The sequence below is a fragment of the Pleurodeles waltl genome, chromosome 8, assembly GCF_031143425.1.
Source record: "Pleurodeles waltl isolate 20211129_DDA chromosome 8, aPleWal1.hap1.20221129, whole genome shotgun sequence".
NCBI lineage: Eukaryota > Metazoa > Chordata > Amphibia > Caudata > Salamandridae > Pleurodeles > Pleurodeles waltl.
In genome coordinates this window covers 6,915,110-6,940,199 of record NC_090447.1, presented here as the reverse complement: position 1 = coordinate 6,940,199, position 25,090 = coordinate 6,915,110, and the positions used below count along the sequence as shown (strand labels likewise).

At 46.9% G+C, this 25,090-nt stretch overlaps 1 protein-coding gene across 1 annotated transcript; it reads right to left on the bottom strand.

The window, feature by feature from the left end:
• Positions 1-8,500: 8,500 nt before the first annotated feature.
• Positions 8,501-24,619, bottom strand: LOC138249020 (tyrosinase-like). Its single transcript, XM_069203078.1, has 5 exons — positions 24,554-24,619; positions 16,561-17,380; positions 13,175-13,388; positions 11,609-11,750; positions 8,501-9,153 (listed from the first exon to the last, which is right to left on the bottom strand). Exons 2-5 carry the CDS (start codon positions 17,353-17,355, stop codon positions 8,940-8,942), a joined length of 1,365 nt encoding a protein of 454 aa, XP_069059179.1. The 5' UTR covers positions 17,356-17,380; positions 24,554-24,619; the 3' UTR covers positions 8,501-8,939.
• Between the last annotated feature and the right edge of the window lie 471 nt (positions 24,620-25,090).

The window sequence follows — 25,090 nt, the reverse complement described above, 5'->3', positions numbered from 1 at the left end:
TCATGCCCCCTTGCCCAATGGCCATGCCCAGGGGACTTCTGTCCCCTGGGCATGGTCATTGGGCATAGTGGCATGTAGGGGGGCACAAATCAGGCCCCCCTATGCCACAAAAATTTTTTAAAAAAATACTTACCTGAACTTACCTTAATGTCCATGGGATGGGTCCCTCCGTCCTTGGGTGTCCTCCTGGGGTGGGCAAGGGTGGCAGGGGGGGTCCCTGGGGGCAGGGGAGGGCACTCTGGGCTCATTTTGAGCCCACTTGTCCCTTAACGCCATGCCTGACCCAGGCGTTAAAAAGCGGCGCAAATGCGCCGTTTTTAGCCACGCCCACTCCCGGGCGTCTCTTTTGCCCGGGAGTATAAATACCACGTAAAGGCCTGGGAGTCATTTTTTAGACGGGAACGCCTCCCTTGCATATCATTAACGCAAGGAAGGGGTTCACGCTAAAAAGTGACGCACATTCCGGGAACTTTGGCGCTATTCGCCTCTAACGCCATAGTATAAATATGGCGTTAGTTGGCGTTAGATTTGCGTCGAAATTGCGTCAAAAAAAACGACGCAATTTCGGCGCAAACGGAGTATAAATATGGCCCATAACCTGCAGCACTGATGCTTGAACTCAACCATCAGTGGTGTCCTCACCCCCTGGGCCGATGATCCAAAGCCGGGAGTGATGCAGCCCCTGGGCTTGAGCTGACTCTCGACTGACTCAGAGCAGCAACTGTCCATGGTTTGCCACCCACTACCTGTAGGTGTGTGCCAGGACCCAGGCGTGGCGCTCGTGGGAAAGGCACCTTCATCCTCCAAGAGCGATCCCTGGCGCGAGCAGCTGGTGATCCCTTCTTAAATTCTGCGAAAGAGAGGAGCGGGTACCACTGCTGTGGTGCTTGGAAGCTTGTGCGTGGCATCACATCTACCTACGTGACGTCATTACTTGTGGCATCACATCTACCTACGTGACGTCATTACTTGTGGCATCACATCTACCTACGTGACGTCATTACTTGTGGCATCACATCTACCCAAGTGACGTCATTACTTGTGGCATCACATCTACCTACGTGACGTCATTACTTGTGGCATCACATCTACCCGCGTGACGTCATTACTTGGAGCATGTGCGTGGCATCACATCTACCTACGTGACGTCATTACTTGTGGCATCACATCTACCCGCGTGACGTCATTACTTGGAGCATGTGCGTGGAGCTCGCGTCAGACTGGTGGGATATTCTAACAGACGCGTCCCTTCATCTGTTCCATTCAGCCAGTTATAGAATATTGAACTTTGCCGTGTGTATTGGAACCAAACGTGCCGGCTGACCTCAGATTATAACCATAGATGCTAAGAATAAAACAGATTTAAACAGTCAAGATATGATCCTCCCTGGGTCGAGCATGATTCCATTCTCGGTGGCGACGCAGAAGGGATCTGCGCATTTCACTTTACCATTTTTTCAACTTTATACGCCTTCGAGTGAAGACATGCTTCGCCTACAGTCCAACTTTGAAACACAGGTAATTAGTGCCTTCACTTTCCTAACTCTGCTGTTTGCTTCTCATGCACTAACTCGGAGATTGCCTTTTTAGGTCTCTCCTAGACAGTGCACGTCTCTCTCCTTGAGACATTTTGTTTGCTAAAAGTGCTCTTGCACACGCACATGACTTACAATTGGTTGTTTTCAATTGTAACCTTCAGTTGAGTACTTTTTATTGGTCAGGTGCCATAGGCTTCCTTCCTCTTTGTGTGTTTGTCCCTCCCCTGGAGCATGAATGCATTACTTGTGCCTTTCCTCTGCTCATTTCTTTTAAGTTCTCACCACTCTGTGTCCCGCCCTCCCTCATCTGTGTTGCTTGCCCTCACCCCCCTCTCTCCGCTGTTGCCCCTGGTGTTGCTTTACCCATCCACCATTCCTCCCTTGTTGCCTGGTGTGCTTACCCCAGCCACTACCTACGACCCTCTGCTGTCCATTTTGCCCCAACTCCACCTCCCCCTTCTGTGTTTCCTATCAGCCTGCTCTCCCATGTTGTCTCCATAGCTCCTCCTGCATTTCCCCCACCCCTCTCCGTCCATGTTGCCCTCTGCAGTCCCTTCCTCCATTTTCCCCCTCACCTACCACCCCTAAAGAAACAAAAAAAAGTGCTACGGCATGGGCACCCCCTTTGGTTGCCCGTGTTGACACCACAAACACACCAACCCCCACCCAAAAACCACCCTCAAATTGCCTCCAGCCCCACCAGCAATAAAACAAACCTTTATGACTTTCACTTCCGGTCATACTGAAGGGCAGGTAGGCTGCTGTACACCATGGCTAAAACAATGTTGACAAAGACAATAGCTGTCTAGAAGGTGTGACCTATTGGCTTTGCCAGTGCTTGATTTTTCTTGATTTTGTTCCTCCTGTACAGCATGAATGAAAGGGACTGGCAGAGCCAACAGGTCTCAAAGGTGCGAGCTTATGACCACTGCGTGCGTGAGTGTGAGGCGTCTCCTGGGACCCATCAATCAAGGCTCTTGGAAGCCCAGCAGCGGCCCCTCTTCACTGACTGAGGGCCCCACACGCACCACGCGCAAGAAGTTTAATGAGGGCTCTGACATTTAACCCTGCCCAGGGGCGTTTTAAGTTTTAAATGCAGTTTTATTTCTTTGAATCCGCTGGTGTGGGCTCAGGTTCACACCGGGCTTCTGCTCTTTTATCATCTAAGGAAGGAGGTTGAATTTTTGGTGAACATACCAGCGCCACCTAGTGCAGCGCCACGTTTCTTGCGTCCCTTAGCGCCCCTAACACCACCATGTGTGCATCGTATTTCAATTACGGCCCACAATGGCGGTAGTCAGGGGGACTATCATCATTATTTTTTACACTAGTCTGGCACTTTGCAGGATTAGCTTAAAAAATGTTGACGTTCATCCTGCAAAGCCCCCGGAGGCCCACTGAAAACAATGGGAGCCTCCTTTTAACGCCAGGTCTTTGCAAGCATTAAAAATACAGATAAAAATGCTGCAAAGAAATCTCTTTCTTTGCTCCATTTTTTCAGCCGCCCTAGCGCCGGATCGCCCCCTTGCAAACAATAGCCCACATTTAGGAGGGCCTAGCGCCATTTCAATGCCACATTAACATTATTTTTTTAACACTTTTTTATGCTAATGTGGCGTTGGAAGGCCAAAAATGTAGCACCGTAATTACAAAGTGGCGCAATGCATGCATTGCGCCACTTTGTAACCCCTTGATCCGCATTATGCCTGAGCCAAGCATAATGTATGCAAGGGTGGCGCTCCCCCGTTAGGGGCACCACAAAAACGGCACAAAGAAATAAAATGTAAAAGATTTCTTTGTGTCATTTTTTTCTGACAATGGAGGCTCTGGGTGCTTTGAAGGATTAGCTTCAACATTTTTTACGCTAGGCCTACAAAGCACTGAACTAGCGTCAAAAAGTATTATGCTAGTTCCCTAACTACCGCCATGGTGTGCCCTATTTTAAATTTGGCGCACATGTGATGGCGTTAAGGGGTGCACTAGGTGCAGCACCACTTTTCATAATCTGCCTCATTATGCCTGGCGCAGGCATACCGTGGCGCAAGGGGTTACAAAGTGGGGCAAAGCAAGCATTGTACCACTTTGTAAATATGGCGTTGCATTTTTGGCCTTCCAACTCCAAATTAGCATTAAAAAAATCTCTTAAATCTGGGCCATAGTGTGTGAAGAGACATAAATCAATGGTGAGGACGACGCAGTGCTTACATTTGACCCCTCCTCCCCCTGTGCGTAATTTTACCACATGGAGATTAATAAGGCGCTAAGGCCAAAGAGTCATTTTTTGAACGGGAACTCCTATCTTGCATTTCATTGACGCAAGTTAGGTTTCCACGTCAAAACAATGACTTAAACTCCATAACTTTGGCACTAGACAGGTCTAGCACCAAATTTGTGTAAAAAAATGACACAAATTCGGCACAAAACAAGTATAAATATGCCCCTAGGTCTTTAGGTTTCTTCTTAATAGTCGGAGTGACAGTGCAGTCCTGAGGAGCAGGGGGAGGTTATCCAGGCCTTGGCTGCCAGGTGCAAGAAGTTACATCCTCCGCAGTTGGCTCAACAGATCCGTAGGGTGTCTGTGAGGGAGGGGGAAGCTGATCGGAGGTGTCAGGTTGGTTGGTGGGAGATCAGGAATTTGTTGATGTATGCTGATCCAGCATGGTGCAGCGCCTTGTAGGTGTGGGTCAGCATCTGGAACTGGCTTCTCTTCTGAATCAGGAGCCAGCGTAGTATTTTGAGATGGGTGTGATGTGGGTCCTTCTGAGGAGATCAAGTGCGAGTCTTGCAGCTGAGTTCTGTATTGTCTGGAGTCTCTTTAGGAGGCGTGCTGTGATTTCTACATATAGAGTATTGCCATAGTCCAGTCTGCTGGTGATGAGGGCCTGCGTGATGGTCATTCTGCTGTCTGCTGGGAAAATGTTACAGAGCATGCAAATTGTGTGGAAGCAGGCAGATGAAACTGCGTCAACTTGTTTCTTCATGGATAGCTTAATATACAGGATGATGCTGAGGCTGTGGGTGTGATCAGTTGGGGCAGGGAGTGTGCTGAGCTCTGCGGGCCAGATGTGTCAGTCCATGGCAAGGTGCTGTTCCCAAAGATGAGGACTTCCATTTTTTCATTGTTGAATTTGAGTCATGTGTCTTTCATCCAGTCCACTACATTCATCATGCATCTGTGGAAGTGAGCTTTTGTGGTGGAGGGCTCTTCAGACTGTGAGAGGATGAGCTGTGTTTCATTGGCATAGGAGATAATGTTGATTCCATGTGATCTGATGGTGTTGGCTAGTGGGGTTATGTAGGTGTTGAAGAAGGTCAGGCTGAGGGATGATCCTGGTGACTCAGCAGATGATCTTCTTGGGCTCCGAGGCGAATGGTGGGAGACTGATCCTTGGGGTCTATTTGAGGGCTTTCCCTTCAATCCCAATGTGGTGGAGTCTGTTGATCAGGATGTGGTGGGAGATAGTGTCAAACATGATGGACAGGTCCAGGAGGGTGAGGAATGCTGTTTCCCCATGGTCCAGGAGGGCTCTGATGTCATCTGTGGCTGCAATCAGGGCTGTCTCTGTGCTGTGGTTAGCTCAAAATCCAGATTAAGTGGGGTCCAGTAGGTTGGGAGAGTTGCTAAGTGATTGCTTTCTCAAGGACTTTTGTTGGATAGGGGATCAGAGAGATGGCCCAGTAGTTCGTCAATTCAGCTGGCTCTGTAGGTGTTTTTTTTCAAGAAGGGCCGCACTTCAGCATGTTTCCATACTCCAGGAAGGTGGCTGCAGTAATGGAGGTATTCAGGACCTTTCTTAGCTCGTCACCAAATGTCTTGCTTCTGAGATTGAAAAAGTGGTGGGGGCAAGGGTCTGTGTGTGATCCCGAGTGTATGGAGTTCATGATGGAGATAATTTCCTGCGTGATGAGGAGTTCTCAGTGGCTGAGAAGGTGTTTGGGGTTTGTGTATGTGAGCTGGCTGATGCTGTCTGCAGTGGATGGTTGGTGTTCAAAGTTTTCACAGTTAGCCGAGATCTTGTTATGGAAGAAGTCCGAATATGGAAGGTTGTCGCACAGTTCCTGGGAAGGAAAGATGTTGTTCTTAGTGGCTGTGGGATTGGTGAACTTCACACTAGCGTAGAGTTCTTTGTTGTGGTTTGTGCTGGCTTTGATGTGGTCTGCTAGTGCATTTTTTCTTGGTTTTGTTCATGACGCTGTGGTACTGGTTGAGGGCGGTCCTGAAGTTCTGATTGTTGTTGATGCTCCACTACCTTTCAAGTTGTCAGCAGCTGCATTTGGAGGAGTGCCGTTCCTCGATGAACCAGATTGCCTCTTTGCTTTCTTCTTTAACCTTTAGCTCTCTTGGCAGGTGCAATGGCATTGGCTCATTCTGTGATCCACGGGGGGAAGTTCTTTGCTGCTTGTTAAGGGTGTGTGTAGAGTCTGGGAAGTAGGAGCAGAGAGTGTTGTTCCACTGGTCTTCCGACACATTTTCCAGTTTCTTTGCGTGGATCTAAGGGGCACAGTGAGGGGGTATGTGGGTCCAGAGATGATGAAGTGTACGCTGTGGTGGTCGGACCAGGTGATTGGTGTGGTGTGGATGTACCTGACTCTGTCGCAGGAGGTGAAGATGGGGTTGAGTTTGTGTCCTGCGATGTGGGTAGGGTCGGTGACAAGCTGTTTGAGGACGATGTTGCAGGAGGTCAGTGGAGTTAACGTTGCTGGGGTCATCGAGGTGGAAGTTGAGGTCTCCCATGGATATGTAGTGCTTGGAGTCAATTGCTTGTAGGGTGGTGAGTTCTGGGATGGTGTTGCAGAAGCTGGGGTGTGGTCCCGGTGGGCTGAAGCCAACTGTGCCTCCGATTATGCTTTTTCTGTCTGTGTGAAGTTGCAACTTGAGGTGTTCCATTACTGGTATCAGGTCATCCGGGGATGTCATGCAGCAGATGGTATCCCTGTAGATGATAGCGATCCCGCGTCTATGCATTTTGGTTCAGTGCCAGTGTATTATCATGTAACCTTTGGAGATGGTGGTGACGATGTCTGGTGTGGAGGCGGGGTTCTGCCAGGTTTCTGGGAGGAAGATGATATCTAGGTTGAGGGAGGCAATTGTGTCCCAGACCTTAGTGGTGTGTTTAACTACTAAACGTGTGTTGAGTAAGATGCACTGGAATTGTGTTGTGGTGGTCCCAGTCAATGTGTGGTGCTGTAGGTGAGGAGGTAGTGTCAGCAGGAGAACAGACCTCTGGTGGTACGCGGGGATGAGCGTCAGCAGTGGTTATTGGTGCATCCGGAGTCCAGGGCTCATAGGCTAGCTGTGTTGTATCTTTGTGGGGTGGAAGAGCCAGGCATCCTGGCAGTGAGCACGGACCCGCTGTCCGTTGAACACAACCAATGTGCAGCCATACTGCGGCCTCCATTAAGTGGGTCCTAGGAGGAGGGTGGGGTGCTGGGAGGTGGTGGGCGGGGCTAGGCTTGGAGGTGGGAAAACAGGCAGCAGACATGAGCATGAATGGGGAAAATAGGAATGAAAAAGCAGGAGAAAGTACCCAGGAAAGGGGGAAAAGAAGGGAGAAAGCAGTGAAAATGAGGCAGAAGGCAGGAGAATGAACTCAGAAAAACAGGGGAAGATGAGACGGTAGTTAGAATGAGGCGGCAGCAGGGGTGAGCTGGCTCAGGTCATGCTCATTGGGGTCACGCTGAGGCCTCCATTAAGTAGGTCCTGGGAGGAGTGAGGGGCGCTGGGAGGCAATGAATGGAGCTAGGCGAGAAAACAGGAAACAGTGGAAGTGTGAATGGGAAAAAGTAATGAACAGATAAAGAAAGGAGGCTAAAAGCAGAAGAAAGCATTCAGAAAAATGGGGGGGGGAGAAAGCAGTGAAAACGAGGCAGAAGACAGGAGAAAGCACTCAGAAAAACAAAGGGAAAGGATGGAGAAATTAGTGAAAGCGAGGCAGGAGAAAGCACTCTGAAAAAAGAGAGAAAGGAGGGAAAAAGCACTGCAAATGAGGCAGAAGGCAGGGGAAAGCACTCCGAAAACAAGGGGAGAGGAGAAGACGGTAGTGAGAACGAGGCAGCAAACTGGAGAGAGCTATGCAGCAGCAGGGGAGAGCAGACCTGGAGCTTGTGCCCCTTCCTGCACAAAGACAATCCTGCACGCAATGGAGGCACCCTTGCAGCATGGTGCAAGGATGCCTGCATTGGCACTGGGCAGCCCATTATGTGACCTCACAGGGGAAAAAGTCAGGAATGCACCATATGCCTTAAATATGGTGCATTCCTGCCCTTTCCCAGTGACACAGTGCACTGCACACTAATCCCATAGCTATGTCCCCTAAACTTACCTGAAAAGGCAATCTTTGTGTAACAACATTGTGTTTTTTGGAAGTCTAGGCTACATGCAATAGAACGGAAGGCATATTGATAAATGAAATAAGCCTAAATATTATATTCTTTGTTTTAAGTGATCATCCACAGCTGATAAATATCAGACTTTTTCAAACTGCTTTACCTCTTTATCTCACTGAAGACCCATGCGACAATTGTACAAATGCTGAAACATGTCAATGTCCTTCTTTCTTATGACTTGGTAAGTTACTATCTTGATGGAGATGATCACATTCAGTGGTTAGAAGATGAAATGGGAAGTCTGAGACCGTATGACAATGGAACTGAAAATAGAATCATGTGATACATTTTCACCATATTTTAATATTTCACAATATTTTAATAAAATTAAATCTAAGAGTAACATTGTGCTGTTATGCAGCTGTGACACATGGGAGTGCCTCATGTCACCTCTTTGCAATTGTTCACATCTTCTGGTGACAACTGGCAGTCTGTCCTTTCCTCTCTCTCACTGACCTATCTAGATCCTACATGTGTCCAACATTCACAGAAGAAACTCTCAGAAAATGCAGTGTGGTATGTGATGGGGGCTGGAGAGGAGGTAGACCAAAACAAAATAAAAAGCTGGAAAACCATTCATACTAGAAGTAGCCATTTATTGATTAAATTACTCATCCTTGATGCAGCAAGAGGGGCCATTCCCCCAAACATAATAAATATACATGTCAATGGGCACAACAATCAAAATAATACATTTAAGACAGTAACTTTACAGATGTTTACAGACAAAAGAAGGGTCTCCTGTCCTGCTTTCAGTAGGACTGTTGGCAGAAGGAACTACCAGTCCGCTGGTAGGAACAAATAAATGGATTGGACAACAGTGGAGAAGACACTGCCAATCTTCAAACTGTGGGTATTATCCTCACCTTCTAACTCTCTAGATTAAATGTCCTGCTGTAGTCAAACCAACGCACGGCTTATTGTTAGATTTGTCCTGTGTTCCTCTCACAAGCTCTTAAACAACCAGTACCTCCTCCGGGGATGCACGCCTGGATCTTCTTGTTTCAAACTGCCCTATGCTTGTTGTTTTGTGTTTGAAGAGTTACTGGATGGAGGATGGTAATCAGAATATTTGTATCCAAACATTGCTGCTTGCCTCATATAGTCCTTGATCCTTACTGGTGGTATGGAGGGCACTATGTAATCATTTGGGCCATGTCCAAATATTTTGTTCTCAGGGTACATTTCACTGGTGACGTTGTTTTTTACCAACCATCGTTCATATATCCTGCAGAAGGAAAAGACTGAGTTGTAAAAATGGCAAGTCACTCATTTGGATACATAATATTGAGATGGAGAAGAGGGATGACTCAGATTGGGGGCCAATTATCTCTTACAACATTCGGCATGCAAGTGGGGGAACAAAGGAGTTAGTAGAGTTGGATTGGATAACAGTCTAGATTCTGATGCTAGGATATCTGGGATGAGTACACAGAGAGCTATATTGTGGCAATGATTTGGAAATGAGGCTAGCTCTGGCTGTTAGAATGTACCAAACATCAGGGTAAGAGAATGTGGTGGCTTGACAGTGGGCATCTAGCTAGCCCCAGTTGTACACACTGAGGGGGAATGTGGGGGTAAGAGACTGCATGGCTAATCCCCAGCTGTTTACATTGAGTTGGAAATGCGATGCTGAGGAACTGGCCATCAGGCCATCCCCATCTGTGCACACTGAGTTGATAATTTGGTGAGAGACTGGGCATCTGGCTAGCCCCAATTGTACACATTGAGAGCTCCCTTGTGGACCCATATAGCCAGTATAGGACTTTTTATTCAAAATAATATATATAAATATATATATATATATATATATATATGTATATATATATATATATATATATATATATAAGTTGGGGTTGCCTTTGAGGGCTTCCTTGCGGTCCCACATAGCCCATAAAGGGCTAAAATAATTTTAGAAACTAGTAAACTCCCATAGCTCTGTGTGAAGGTCACAGACCTAAGGGTGATTGAGTCTAGCTGGGCTCATTATCACTTTTTTTTTTTTAAATAAAAGAAAATTTGTAAACTTGAAAAATAATATTAAATACATTTTTTTTAAATCCAACAAAAATATCTCATTCGATGAGATATTAAAGCCTTAAAAAACTCTCTCTTCCTCTCTCACTTTTGTTTTCTCTTTCTGTCTCTCTTTCAATCAATTTCTCCCACTCACACACTTAGACACCCACTCAAATACTCATACAGCCACTCACAGACCCACTCAGACACTCACACACCCATTCACAGACCTACTAACACCCTCATGCACCCACTCACAGACCTGTACACACACTGACGCACCCATTAAAACACTGCTGTACGCCCTCTCACACCCAGACAGACAATCTGGCAACCACTCTCACGCCCAGATACACCCTCTTACACATATTCTGACACCCAGAGAAGCTGCAGCAAACTCCTGCCGCGCACGGAAAAAGGCATGTGCACAGCGTGGGTGGTTAGGGAGTGTTGGCTGCAGGGTTTGGCTGCAGGCCAGGTCTTGCAGGCAACCTCCCCTGCTCATGGGTGAAGGACGTGCACGTTTGGGTGCTTATAGGGGGTTGGTCTGTGGCTAACCACCACCACGCACAGCCAACGGCCGTGCGTGGTGGTGGCTGGATTACTGTATAATAATTCAAATTACTATACGTTAAAAAAAACCATAAAAATTCACTGAAAAAAGCAAAGGTTACAGGTACATTACAGTCAGGAAATCGAATTTAAAAAAAACATAGAAATTCACTTAAAAAAGGAAGGTTACGGGGAAATTATAGTTAGGCTCACATTTTAAACCTCCAAACCATAGAAATTCACTAGTTATAGTTAGAGTTGCCTCTTGTGACTATAACTCGTGCTCTAAGGTAACTGTAACTCACTCCCTCGCAATTCACTGCTACCAAACAAATTCCGGCAATCATGCCATCGTTCATAACATTGTTGATAATATCGATGTAATATTTGTAGTAAAATATTTGATGAAAAAATGGTGCATGGTGAGGGCGTTAGTTACAGTTGCATGTGGTGCCAATGCATTAGACATCGCACAGGCCATCGGTATAATGCGACCATGCATCATGAGGGTGCGGGTCACAGACTGAACTTGTCACAATCTATATTCATTGAAAGTGGAGGACAGAGATTGAAATTGTTTTAGGACTAGTTCTTAAAACTTACCACATACATTTGGAAAGGGTATAAGCTGGCAGTTGATTAGCAATGAGGGCTGTTTAGGTGTGGATGTGATTACTGACTCGACAGTGAACTCTGGCAACTCTCTTGATCTTGACCTCCCAGAATACCCAATGAGAAGACTTATTGGAGCTTGCCTGCTTGATTTTAACTTTTTTATGCTGTTCTTTGTGTTGGCTTTTGGACACCATGATGCTCCCATAACCAGACGTTTACATGGTCCACAGTGCCCCCCAAAATGACACTTATAATTTTCTGAAATCTAAAGGTCTGTGTGTACACTGCAGACAGACACACAATATCCCTCTAAAGGGTCTTGCTTTAGCAACAAGAGGCAGTGTGGTTGACCGGTGTCCTTGTGGTCCCCAAACTTTCATGTCTGTTTCTCTCTCATAATTGTCTCAAGGTTTTTATGCAGTAGCTGTAACATCTGTTTTGTTTTAAATATAGATTATATTCAGGCAGTAATTTTTTAACTGTAGATTGTGCCTTACTTGTCAATGAACCCGTGGTGCAAAAGGAAGATGGGGTCGTTGCCGGAGAGGGGGACCAGGCTCATCGTTCCGCCCATGTACATGTGGAACAAGTTGTGCAGGCTCCGCCTCGTTACCTCACCGCTGGATGGATCAACAAAGCCTGTGAACAGAAAATGTGATGGACTATTTGATAAGAGATGTTGAGGAACATATTAGAACACACTGTCTCAAGAGGAGAAAGAAGGAGCAATAAATGAAAAACTAGTATTTTTAACTAATTTGCTGTCCCGTACAGGCTCAGGGAAGCCACTACCCTTACTTAATCCTAATTTATGGAACAAACTCACTGCTTGATTTAAGTGGGCATTCTTAGATTTTAAGAATGTCCACCAATGGCCGCAGTAAAGGATTCTTCTACTGAACACAGCTATTCAATGCAAATGCTGGTGAGTATATGGTATTGTCCCTGAGGAGTGGCTGTAAGAGTGGGGCTGATCGTGTGGACCATCAGTTAACCTCTTTGTTAATCCTTTCAATTGATTGTTTACTTCTGCTTCCATTATTGCACAAATTGATGTATACAATTGTGCATTTTGTAGCAGGGAGTGTGATATAATCTGTGTTTCTCACTCTGGAGTTGGAGGCCAAAAAACTAGATCCTGTTTATCTTTTCTTCATCCCAACTCAGTACCAAATCAGGGATGGGTACCCTCACCTTCCCTTTGATAGCTCCACCAGTAGGCTTTAGGGAGAGCAGTGAAGCATGGATTCAATCTCTGCAGCCAGTCAAGCTCCAGAGTGTCCTGTGGTACAGTAGAGAGTTCTTCCTCACTGGTTGTAGCACTAGAGATGGGAAGACCTCGTTGAAATTGACTCTGTTGAATTCTGCAGAGTTACACAAATAATCTGTAAGATTCTTCAGATTTCCGCCAATGGGCGGAAAGAGGCACATAGTGCTGCTCTCACTATGATTTAGAACCCTAGCACGTTATGCTCTGAAAAATCAGCACAAACAGCACCACGCAGCTTGCAAGAGGGTGCAGTTATTCAAGTAGATTTTGCTGCAGATCACATACATTTTCTAGTTGAGCTCCAGCATTCGGACTGTCAGTGGTCACATTTGCCCATGACCTTCCTGTTAGAACAATCTATCCGGATGTCCTCCTAGTGACCAGAAATCATGCTAGGGGGCATCAAATCTCAAACGTGCTCGCAAACTTACCATTCTGGAGCTGCACTATAGACAAAATTCCACCTTGCGGGTTTTGGTGGAATTTGACCAGAATTCTGCGTTAGAAGAGCCACCAAAATTCCGCCAGTTCTGCCAGTGGAACAGAATATTTCCCCCATACTGGGAAATGTCTCATCAGACCTAGGTTCTAGGGTCAGCAGCTGGATGACATCCTGATATCTGAGGCACTTTCTATCCGTTCACCACATTCACTCTGTAGAAATCAGTAAATACTCAAACATCTGGATTCCAGCCACCTTCTCTATCTGTTCATCCTTTAATCAGCTATGTGAAAAAAGAAGAGATATTTCACACAAAAACAAGATATTTGTGAAAGACCAAATTTCACCTACCTTCCAGACAGTTGCGGAAGCTGTGCTTGGCAGTGCTATTGTGCGGAGGTGTGTCGTAGTCCTTCCACTGTAGCACGTCTTCCACTTGCTGAGCAGAGTCCAACTGTCTGTTGTTGGGGTCAGCACCAGGGTTCCTATGTAAAGGTTCCATCCTGCACTTATCTTCTGCATCTGTGCAATACTTATTAGGGTAGTTGAACCCGCTGCAGATACTCTGGAAATGGAATGGAGGGGAGTGAGGTTAGAATCTCTATGGTGAGAATAGAGGATGGTATGTCTGAGGCAGTCCATGTCAGACTCTACTGCATACCTCCTATACAATGCCGCCACCCAAAGACTGGTCACTGCAGACCTTTTGGTGATCTTAAAAGAAACAGGACCACAAAGTCCATAATTGTCTGATCAAGGGTCCTTGTGGACTTATTAAAATCATTGAGCAGAGGCATGTGCTTGCATGACCTTTGGCTTTGGTTTTAGTAGTGCCTTGAAGGCAGCCTCAGGACTCACAGACAGGAGAGCCATCATGTTCAGTTACACAGCAGAGATCTGTGTGTGTGAAATGAGATTCCTATGGATTTTTTGAGGTCAGGGATGTCTTCTTCCACACATTCAGTGACCTCCTTGAAAACCAGAGCCTAGTCACATGATCTCACCCTGGCTGCCATTGCCTCCACTCACTGTGGGTGCTGCAGTCTGTTGCAGATGGAAAGACTGAAAGCCAATCATTTGGAATGGGGATGTTAATTGTGAAGGCCCCTGAGGACAATAAGATTATTGGATTGTGAGGGCACTGCTTAGGCATTAGCTTCTCTCAAGGCTGAGACTACCCCCAAGAATTAGAAAGGTTAGAATGATTCTGCTACCTTTTGAGACAGCAGCAGAGCGGATGGATGGATGGATGGATGGATGGCTGGATAGATGGATAGAAGGACGGACGAACGTATGGACGAATGGATGGAGGGAGGGAGGGAGGGAGGGACAGACGGACGGACTGATGGATGATGGATGGACAGACGTATGGACGAACAGATGGATAAATGGATAGATGAGGGAGGGAGGGAAGGACAAACGGACGGATGGATGGAGAGCTGGTAATGATTAGACAAGAATGCAGCAGCAATGTGCAAAGAGGGACTGGAATCGGTTGAAAGACATGAACAGAGATTAAAAATAAGAGAGGAAAAGCTGAGAATCATCAGCACAGTGCTTAGCAAAGAGGTTAAAAAAGGTGATGATCCCAGAGGGCAGAGACATGGAGATGGAGTACAAGAGGGGACAGTGACCCTAGGAATGTGGGGCTTTAAAGCAGCAGGGAAAGGAAGGAGACAAACAATAGGGCTAGAACAGGACAGGTACAAGAAGAAGGACTGGAAGAGAACAAAAAAAGAGCTGTGCAGTAAAGGCAAACAACAGGCAGAAAGAAGACCAGAGAGGTGACCTGCAGTAGGAATGGTAGGCATGTACATGAGAACACAAGACAAGAGGGTCTGGGGTGACGCGCAGACGGACTGTGGTTTGTGATGGCAAGACACAGGGTTTGTACACATCCTCTGCGGCAGAGAAGGCATTGTATGGGAGCCAAGAAGGAATGAGAGCAGATGATGCACAGTACATTCCAGAGAGAATTGGAAGAAATAAAGGTCACATACTCTTACATTATATTGCTTATTTTCTTATAAAGAAACTCAATAGCCTTAGAGTAATGTGCAGCAATATGCACTAATGTGCAGCGATATGCAGCAATGTGCACTAATGTGCAGTAATATGCAGCAATGTGCAATAGTGTGCAGCAATGTGAAGCAATGTGCACCAATGTTTACCAATGTGCAGCAATGTGCACCAATGTGCAGCAATGTGCACCAGTGTGCAGCAATGTGCAGCAATATGCAGCAACATGCAGCAACGTGAGGCAATGTGCAGCAATGTGCAGCAATATGCACATGGATGCACATGTTTCTATTCGTACTTCATATCCTAAATCATAAGATTCAGAAGATTCAATTTTCTCATAATAATGCAGATAAATAGTATTTAAAGTTAGAACAAGAGGCTTTCAGAGAAAGTGAAGCTTCAACCATTCAATCATTTGACGCTAGTGCAGCAAAGCGCCTCGATTTCCGCTATTGGCCTAATGACCGCCATGGGGCTCCATGTTGTAAATACAGCGCACCCATGGTGTCGTTAAGTGGGCGACGCAAGAGAAGTGGCGCATCAGTTTCTCGTAAATATGGCCCTCTGTGTCAAAGGCGCACACGGGTGGCACTTGCTGACGTCATCAGAATGCTACTCGAAAGTACAGCGACATAAAGTGACCAGCGGCTGGCCTTGCTTCCCAGCAGGCTGTGGACTGAAAAAAACACTGAGCTTTGAGCAGGGACGTGTGCAAGATACACAGGAATCTCTGATTTTTAGCAAGACATTGATGCTAATGTAGACATCAGAAAAGAAGGGGTTCAATCACAGCTCTCATGCAAAGTTTGCTATCTAGTATCCTAAAATGTTGCCAATTTCATTGTAATTACATATATTGTTTTTATTTTACTTTCCATAATGTTAGTATCTGATTTTTCAAATACTCTGCACTGAAATTGGTCTTCAACATATTCATAAACCTTTTCAAGATTATAGTGCGATTTCCTGAGTGTGCATCCTTCAGGGAAAGATGTCCCAGTAACTCCCAAACACAATGTATCTCTGAGTGTCTCTGCCAGGGTTTGATCTTTAGTGGATGGTCATTATCTCCTGGTATGTTGTGGGACAGGCAAAAGTCACAGTTGATTTGAACCTCTGCTTGCTGAAGGGCCAGTGAATATACTAGACCATACTTACAGGGAGACCTGGAAATATGTCTCAGCAAATGGGGAGAGTAAGGAGATACCTTCAGTTGTGGCTGACAGGGCTCTTGGGTGTGCCTACCAGTGACCCTCTTCCATCTTCTAGCTCCTGGTGATGTGGGTCATGAAGGATATGGATACTTGGTTTGTGGTTTTAAATATGTTGGAGTCATTGTTCCCCATGTAATGCCACAATCCACTGCCCCCAGAGTAAAGGGCTTTGTATTGAAGGCAAAACACAGCAACTGTAATTGGTGAAACTAGAGAGAGGCATATGTATTTTCCTTTATGATACAGGTTAAGTTTCAAGAGATTCCTACTAATTAACTCTTGGTCAAGAGGCACTTGTGTATTGCAGTGTAGGAGCACTGGGTAGAGTTCCCCACACCAGTGCAGAAAACCATCCCATTGTATGCACACATTGTTTTTCCCCACTTTGTACCCCCCTGTATTAAACACCACTTCATAGCTTGCAGACCAGTACACACATTCATGGGCACATACATTCATCATGGCAAGTTCATAAGCAAACAGGCAAAGTTGTGTATTTACCTTCCAGTTGGCAAAGTACGAAGAAGAAGTCAGCAAACCCTGGTTATCGCTCTTGCCCATCATGTCATCCGTGCAGATGCTGCAGGTCCTGCCATCCATGCTCCAGTCGTAGTACGGAAGCGCAAAATCATAGTCGTGGGTCAGAATCTGTATTTCCCTCTCAAGGAAGAGGAGATACCACCGATGCCAAGGAAGGAAGTTGGGGCCTTCATGAGCAAGGTTTATTGTTGCATCAAACATATTATTTTGTAGGAATGGTGCAAAGGAATAAAAGTGCATCCAGGCAAAGACATCATAGACAGAGGCTTCTACGAAGCGGAACGTGTTTCTGTCATATCTGTTGCCAGTAATGAGAATTTTATATCTTGCACTTGTTTTCAACTTTGCAAGGCTCAGGTAACTGAAAAATGTCAATCTCTCTTGACGCGAGAGCTCATGGATCTCCCTCCGGATGATGGTCTTCTTCTCAGTGCACTTGGCTCCACGGAAACCAGACTTACATTCTCCACAGTCAAAGCCAGCGCAGTTCCCATTGCAGACACAAACACTGTCGTAGAACTCATGGGGCCAGTCTAAGCGGTCATCGTTCGGCTGAGTGTAGCTCCTCTTGTCTGAATACGTCTGATGCATGAACCTGCAGCGTCCTCTTCCTGAGTCTACCCCACACATGCTGCCGTCCTTCCACTGGGGGCAGCAGCGCCTGTCCTTCAGGGCCTGGGCAGTAGTGCAGGCCGTGGGGAACTGGCCCACGACCCCACGAAGGAACACAGAGAGCAGCACAAAAGAGGTCAGCATGGTTACCAGATATCTTTGGGTCTACCTGAGGAGGGAAAAAGAATTAATGAATTCAGTGTTACCCTGACAGGAAGGGCATGATTTAGAACAGCTTATGTGGGCACGGCAGAGGTCATTAGTGAAACAACAACATTGGTTTCATAAATACAACTGTTGATGGGAGCCAGCCTCAGAGGAGCCTGGGTCTCCCACTTCTACCTGCTTTGACCAGAATCATTCCTCTGATTGGCTTGATGCCTATGTCTTTTGATCAAACACCATCTAATCTTTGTAAGTGTACATGGATCTGTGTGCCGAGAAATGGACATGAGGGGTAAAAATACAAAAGTGAAGGTTTTGGAGGATAAAATGAGTCAAGAGTCTGTATAAAGAGCCAGGAAGCCATCTAAGATGTGAAGACCCTGGTGAAAACCAGAAGGAGGAGCAAAGCTTCTCTACGTGGAGCCCAGAAGTGGAAAGGAATTATAAGGAAAATTGAGCACATTTAAATCTGCTCATTTCTGACTATACCTTTTTCTATGGTGTCCAGCATTGGTCATCTTCCATATGCTAGCATCTATTCCCTTGTTTAGGTTCCTACATTCAGATCCAATCCTCAGATCTGGAGTATCCACTTACTTGGAGCTGGAATCGGATCCTGTGATCTGCTTCTTTATCAGTATTCTCAAGCTCTTGTTTGCTGAAGTTTAAATGCTCCCAATCCCCTTTTGAGCTGCATCTGCGGCACTCTGGGCACTCTGGGTCCCACCCTCAGACTAATCTCTTTGTTCATAGTAGAGATCACCACATGCTTGAGGCTGTGAGTATCTCAGACCCTCTCCAGTTTGTGTTCTCCAATCACTCCTCTGGAATCCCACTCTAAAGCTCCTCTGCTGGCCCAGACCGAAGGTCCCCAGTTCTCTGATACGCTGAGACCCTTTGTAGTAATTACTCTCCCTTCCCCCACACGCTGATTAGTGAAGTCCAACCTCTAGACTTGACTCCTCAACTCCATTGGACAGCTCCAACTTCTCCAGAGCTCTGATCACCTTTTCTCAGTCTAACCACTGCCTGTCTCAGTAAGTGTCTCTAACATACTGTAGATTGGTGAACAAGCCATTCCCTGGAATAGAGTGTATTTACTGAGTATTTGGTTCAGCACATCAAATACCGCAGACTCAGCCCTGCTCAAGGCCTTCCTAGTCTGCGCATATCAAATCAATGTGGCACATATTGGTTGGGTTGTGTTTCTTTGGATGAGAGAATGTTGCTATTGAAAGCTGGGACTGCATCTCACAACTCCTAGTTTCACACTCAGAACTCAGACAAGATCATCTCTCAATGCAGGTCTGGCTCCTGCCACTGGCAAAATGTTGGAAACTCAATATATTTTTCATGTCAACTGTTTTTATTGTGTTCAAATTTCCACACTGCCATACGTTCCCAGCTTGGGGTGCATGCGCTCCCATGCTTACAACCTAAATGGGGCTCCTTCCTCTCCAGGGTTCATCCTGATGGGATGCAGGAGACTCCTATTTGTGGGGGCAGAGATGAGTGGCATGCTCAAGTACATGAGGTGCTGCGATGTGGAAGGATGAAGAGACATGGATGATCCCTACCGTCCACTGTCACCATTGAGAGGCTGTAAGAGTGGGTCTTCACTAGAAGGGGTGTAAGATGGTAGGGGTACAATAAATAATGCACCCACCATTCCATCAAATCACCGGAGGCACAAGAGTGACACATTCATTATAGGTTTATTATAATTACAGGTTTTTGGTTTTTGTGTCAGGCATGAAAGCTGTTGCTGGAAAACTGGCTGCTAGATTATTGCTGCACACAGTTGGCTTCTTGCTGTCTTCAGCTTCCCAGCTCTCATTGTATAACCTTGCCCTCATGCCCCTATGCAGCTTCTAAGCTAACACTAAGCAGTGTATATGCCCAAGACCCTGGTGAAAGTAGGCCCTGGAAGGAGGTGGTGAAAAACAAGTGTGCAGGGGACCACGTGGCTGCTGAGAAGGTTCCCTTCCACACTGGGGCATCCCATAGCAGTCACCAGTAGGTACATGTATGCAGAGATGAGTCTATGGCCTATCAGGCACAGGATAAGGCATGCCCTGACATACAGGAGGACCGCCAAGACAGTGCTTTAGGCAGACTACAAAGCACCTCCTTAGAAGGATGCCATTAGGACCCTGCCAGAGACATGTTTCAACCACAGTGTATCCAACTTTGAATGATTTCCACGGGGCGGTGTATTGATAACACAAAAACAAAGGGCCGAACACCTTCTCAATATACATCTACAGTGGCTCTGGCACATCCATGATGTTTGTGACTGATTATCCCATCCACCAAACTCTAAGTAAGGCTTTGTGTCCCAGATCCTTAGAAAGCACACATGAAAACACTCCTTTTGTAGAAAGAGAAACCCACTCATAGACAGTCAGCACTGTCACTGCTATGGACACCTCTAAAGACTTGAGTCTGCATTAACTTTTCTTGGACCAACACAAGACAATATGCACAAGTTCATGGAATGCCACAGATGCCTTTTTGTGGTTGCTCTAAGCACACAGAGCCCATGGGCAGAAGTCTTTTATGGGAGAAGGAGGGCACCTGGTAGATGGTAGGTACCAGACTCTGACTGGGATTTCTAGAGCTGTAAGGGTAAGGAAGAGCCACCCTAAGAGGAGCCCTCATCTACAGACAACCAGGACCCCGCCCCCCATTCTGTGACACCATCGCCGACACTATCCGCGCCCACGCCCTCGTCACCACAGACTACCTACTCCTTGGTGACATTAACTTTCACCTGGAAAGCACCCACAACTGCAACTCCACGGGCCTGCTGGACAACCTCACAAACCTCGGCCTCAAGCAACTGGTCACCTTACCCATCTACTCAGCCGGACACACGCTACACGCCATCTTCACCTCCAGCAGCCACATCGACTTCACTCACACCACCGAACTCCACTGGACTGACCACCACTACGTCCATTTCTCCTTCCTGAAACCCACCACCCACCACCAACAACATCCTACACCCTACCGCAAGTGGAACAAGATCTCCAAAGAACAACTAATCTCCAAACTCACACAAGCTCCACCCCCAGTATCAACAACCCCAAAGCCGCTGCCCTCAACCTCACACAATGGCTAGAAACATGCACAGACTCCCTTGCCCCATTCAAAATAACCAACAACACCAGCACCATCAAGACCACCCCCTGGTTCACCGCAGAAATTCAGGCTTCCAAACGAGAATGCCAAAAAATTGAGAAAGCCTGGCACCAAGAACCTTCAGTGAGCAACTTCTCCTCCCTCAAATCAGCCATGCGCAAACATCACCAACTCAACTGGACCACCAAACAAGCCTTCAGCAAGGAACGTTTTGCAATCATCAAAGAACTCACCAAACACAAATCCTGCACCATCGACCCTCCACACTCCCAAGACCTCTGCAACTCCCTCTCCAACTACTTCCACTGCAAGAACGCAGACATACACAACAGCTTCACATCGTCATCACCCACCATCACCACCACCGACACAACCAACACCACAGCACCCTGCCGCGCCAACCTACTGAACACCTGGACCCCCACCAACAATGAAGAAATCAGCAAAACCATGAGCTCAATCCACTCAGGCTCCCCAACAGACCCTTGCCCCACCACATCTTCAACAAGGCCAGCCAGATCATCGCTCCCCGGCTCCAGGCCGTCATCAACACTTACTTCAAGACCGCAACCTTCCCAGATATTTTGGAAACACGCCAAAGTCAACGCTCTTCTCAAAAAACCCAAAGCAGACCCTGAAGACCTCACAAACTACCGACCCATCTCTCTACTCCCCTTCCCCGCAAAGGTCATGGAGAAGATAGTAAACATACAACTATCTTGCTTCCTGGAAGACAACAACATGCTTGACGTCTCTCAGTCTGGATTCCACAAAAACCACAGCACCGAGACCGCCTTCATCACCTGTACGGACAACATCAGGACCAGATGGACAAGGGCGAAACTGTCGCCCTCATCCTCCTAGACCTCTCCGCAGCTTTTGACACCGTATGCCACCAAAACCTCTGCACACGCCTCTTCGATGCCGGAATTCACCACAAAAGTCCTGGACTGGCTCAACTCCTTCCTCTCCGAAAGAACCCAGAGAGTTTGCCTCCCTCCTTTCCGGTCTACAGCCACCAAGACCATCTGTGGGGTCCCCCAAGGATCCTCCCTCAGCCCCACCCTTTTCAATATCTACATGGCTCCTCGTGCTAACATCATCCGCCACCACGGCCTCACCATCATTTCATACGCTGACAACACCCAGCTCATCATCTCCCTCACGAAGAACACATCTACCGCCAAGAATAACCTACACGCCGGATTCCTCGCCATCGCTAACTGGATGACAGCAAGCCACCTCAAATTGAACTCAGAAAAAACAAGATCATCTTCGGTCCCAACAATACAGCATGGAACGACTCTTGGTGGCCCACCACCCTTAGACCACCCCCAACACCCACCACCCACCCACGCAATCTTGGCATCATACTGGACTCATCTCTCTCCTTGACTCAGCAAATCAACGCCATATCATCCTCCTACTTCAACACCCTCGCATGCTACGCAAGACCTTCAAATGGATTCCTTTAGAAACAAGAAGAACGGTCACCCACTCCCTCATAAGCAGCAGACTGGACTACGGCAACGCCCTCTACGAAGGGACCACAGCCAAGCTTCAGAGAAAACTCCAGTGAATCCAGAACAAAGCTGCATGTCTCACCCTCAACCTCCCTCGCCACAAACACATCTCCGCCCCCCTCAGATCCCTACACTGGCTGCCCATCAACAAAAGGATCACTTTCAAAATCCTTGTCCACACTCACAAGGCCCTCCACGACACTGGACCAGCCTACCTCAACGAGCAAATCAACTTCCACAAACCTACTCAACAGCTCCGCCCTCGCTACAGTCCCCCGCATCCAACGCTCCACCTCCGGAGGCAGATCCTTCTCCCACCTCGCCGCCAAAACCTGGAACTCCTTCCCCACCAACCTACTCAAGACCCAGGACCTCCTAACCTTCAGATATCACCTCAAAACATGGCTTTTCGAGCAGTAATGCCTCCCCCCACACCTTGAGACACTACCGGGCGAGTAGTGCGCTTAAAGAAATTGTTTGATTGATTGATTGAAGAGCAGTACTGAGATTGAGGACCTAAGGCTGTCGTGCCACTGCCTGGCCACAACTCATGACTCAAACAAGGGACAGCCTTCTCTGTGTGATGCAAAGTGCCTGACACGGTCCCTTCATACCATGGGGCTGGAGTAACTGGTTACAGAGGCAATTACAGTGGGTTGATGAATTGTAATACTGTGGCCACTGGAAACAGGTGAAGGAAATGTTCAAGAGAAATACAATTTTCATCACATGGGTTGATCAAGCACGAAAAAGGGATAAGGAAGAAGGGAAAGGAGAGCCTGGCAGCCCTCATCCATGGTCAAGCACGGTCACCAATTTAAGATCTGGGCAGGAAATGTGGGTCTGTAAAGGAAGTTTTGAGAAAGAGAGAAGATAAAACCAAAAAGATTGGGTTAACTTGTTTAGAGGTTGAAGGGAGATTTGTTTGAATTAATGTAGTTTGCTTGAGAAGGAACCCATAGTGTGCCCGGTGCTGGGGAGAGGATGAGGTGCTTCAATATTAAACCAAAGCCACATCTGTGAGCTGTCTACTCCCATGGACGCCATCCAAGCTATGCCAGGCATCCAGGACGCGTGCCACGCTCTGAGAGCTATAATTTAAAGTGATCCATTCCAATGTACCTTGGCACTGATGGCACTCTATGCAGTGAGTGTGCACAGAAGGCATGCAAGTCACATGTTGCCCTTCCTCAGGGGTCAGAAGCAGCTGAGGAGGATAGCATCAGGTTCTCTTAGGCCCCCACCAATGCCTGGCACATACCTCTTGCTTGGCACAGTGAGGTGTGTGCAGATTATCTGATAAAAGATGGAAACAAGCAGCAGCATGCCCAGCACAGCAGGTGCACAAAGGATGGCATGGTGTGCCAGTGCCCCAGGACAGAGTCAGCAGGAGCACTACAGGTGACCAAAGCTGCTGAGCATATTCTATGAAGCAGTCTAGGGTGTTGCCAGCAGAGCAGGACAATTCTCAGGGAATACAAATGAGGAATTAACAGAAACACAAGTTACAGCAACAGCTCCACTGAGCAGGCAGCACTGTCTCCAATGTGTGAAGACAATACACAAACTCTGGAGCACACAATCTACCACCAAACCAGAGACCTGTGGGAAACACAGAAAACTAAGGGCATATGTCACCCCATCAGGATTACACAGCGAGCTCTGGAGTGGATTATGGAACCACTGAACTATACTTGCCACTTCTATGTACAATGTGGCTGATCAAGGAGGGCTTACAGGGTCACAGAATTCACTCTAACATTTCAAATATGAAGTTCCCAACCAGACACAGGTTTACTCTCTTGTGCAGGTGTTTCCGCTTCTACAAAAGAAAGAGGGGGGGTATGCTATAGAGAGAGGGATGCGGGAGAGAGAGAGAGATTGTGTGTGTGTGCATGTGTGCGTTTGTGCGTGCGTGTGTATGTGTGTGTGTGTGTATGCATGCACACACATGTATGTAGGTACACAAGTGTGCATTTATGTTTAACAGTGTGTTCATGCATAAGTGGTTATGTGTTCTGGGTGACATGAAATAGTTTTTTCTAAATTTTCTTAAAGTGAGCAGGTTAAAACATTTAGAAAAATATGAGCAGTAGGAATTCAAAGGTGGTGGTTGGTCACTCTCAAAGGAAGGTGTGAGGCTGACATAGGCAGACAGTTAAATATGAATACTGCAAAGCCTGGACTCTGTCTGGCGGAAACAACTAGCAAGCAGATGAGGCCGTCCCTAGGTTCATATACAAGAGGGGTGGTCTAGCTTAGATGAGTACAGTATGACAAAGTACCCCCTTCAGGTATGGACCTCCAAAACTACCTGTAGATGTTGACACGTCTTCATAGTGATCTCTACTTTAGCAGATCAGAGGCTAAAACAATGCCTCTGTGACCTTGAGCTCAATCTCAGAAATGGATTGCACAATGGACCTTCCAGTATACACACCAGACACCACTGCACTCCAGGATCTAGCATCCCGGTCACTGGAAAAACAGAATCCTCTCCTGTACTGTACCTCTGTGCTCAGGCGGAGCTTTCCGAAGCTGATGAAGGTCCACCTCCTCACTCTCCAACCTTCTTCAGCAGGTGCTGGGAGTCTGCAAATGGACACATATTTATAGGGCCTGCACAGCACGAGAAACTGGTCCCCAAGAATGGGGTGGGACCAGCTTTCCACCAGGAAGATGTGTCAGAGCTACAGGTGAGGAAGCAGCCTGCAGGCAGGCTGTGTGAGTGTAGCAAACACCAGATTTCAGAAGAGTGAGAAAGGCAGTATGAGCAGCACTGATTCACCATCAGGTTAATTTAGGAAAACCAGGTTCTGTGTTTAGCTTAGGTGAGCTATGTGTAGAAAGCAAATGTACACATTCCATTCCAACTGCCAGCAACACTTTCACATAATAGTTGAAAAATTCCACAAGCATGGCACATTCCTCAGAGTCCTGATAGATAATCACATTCCCATACTGGAAATGCAGATTAAGATATACACCCAATATTTGCAATTGCATTTTTGGGACAAGTCATTAGGGATGACAGATTGGACCGTCTC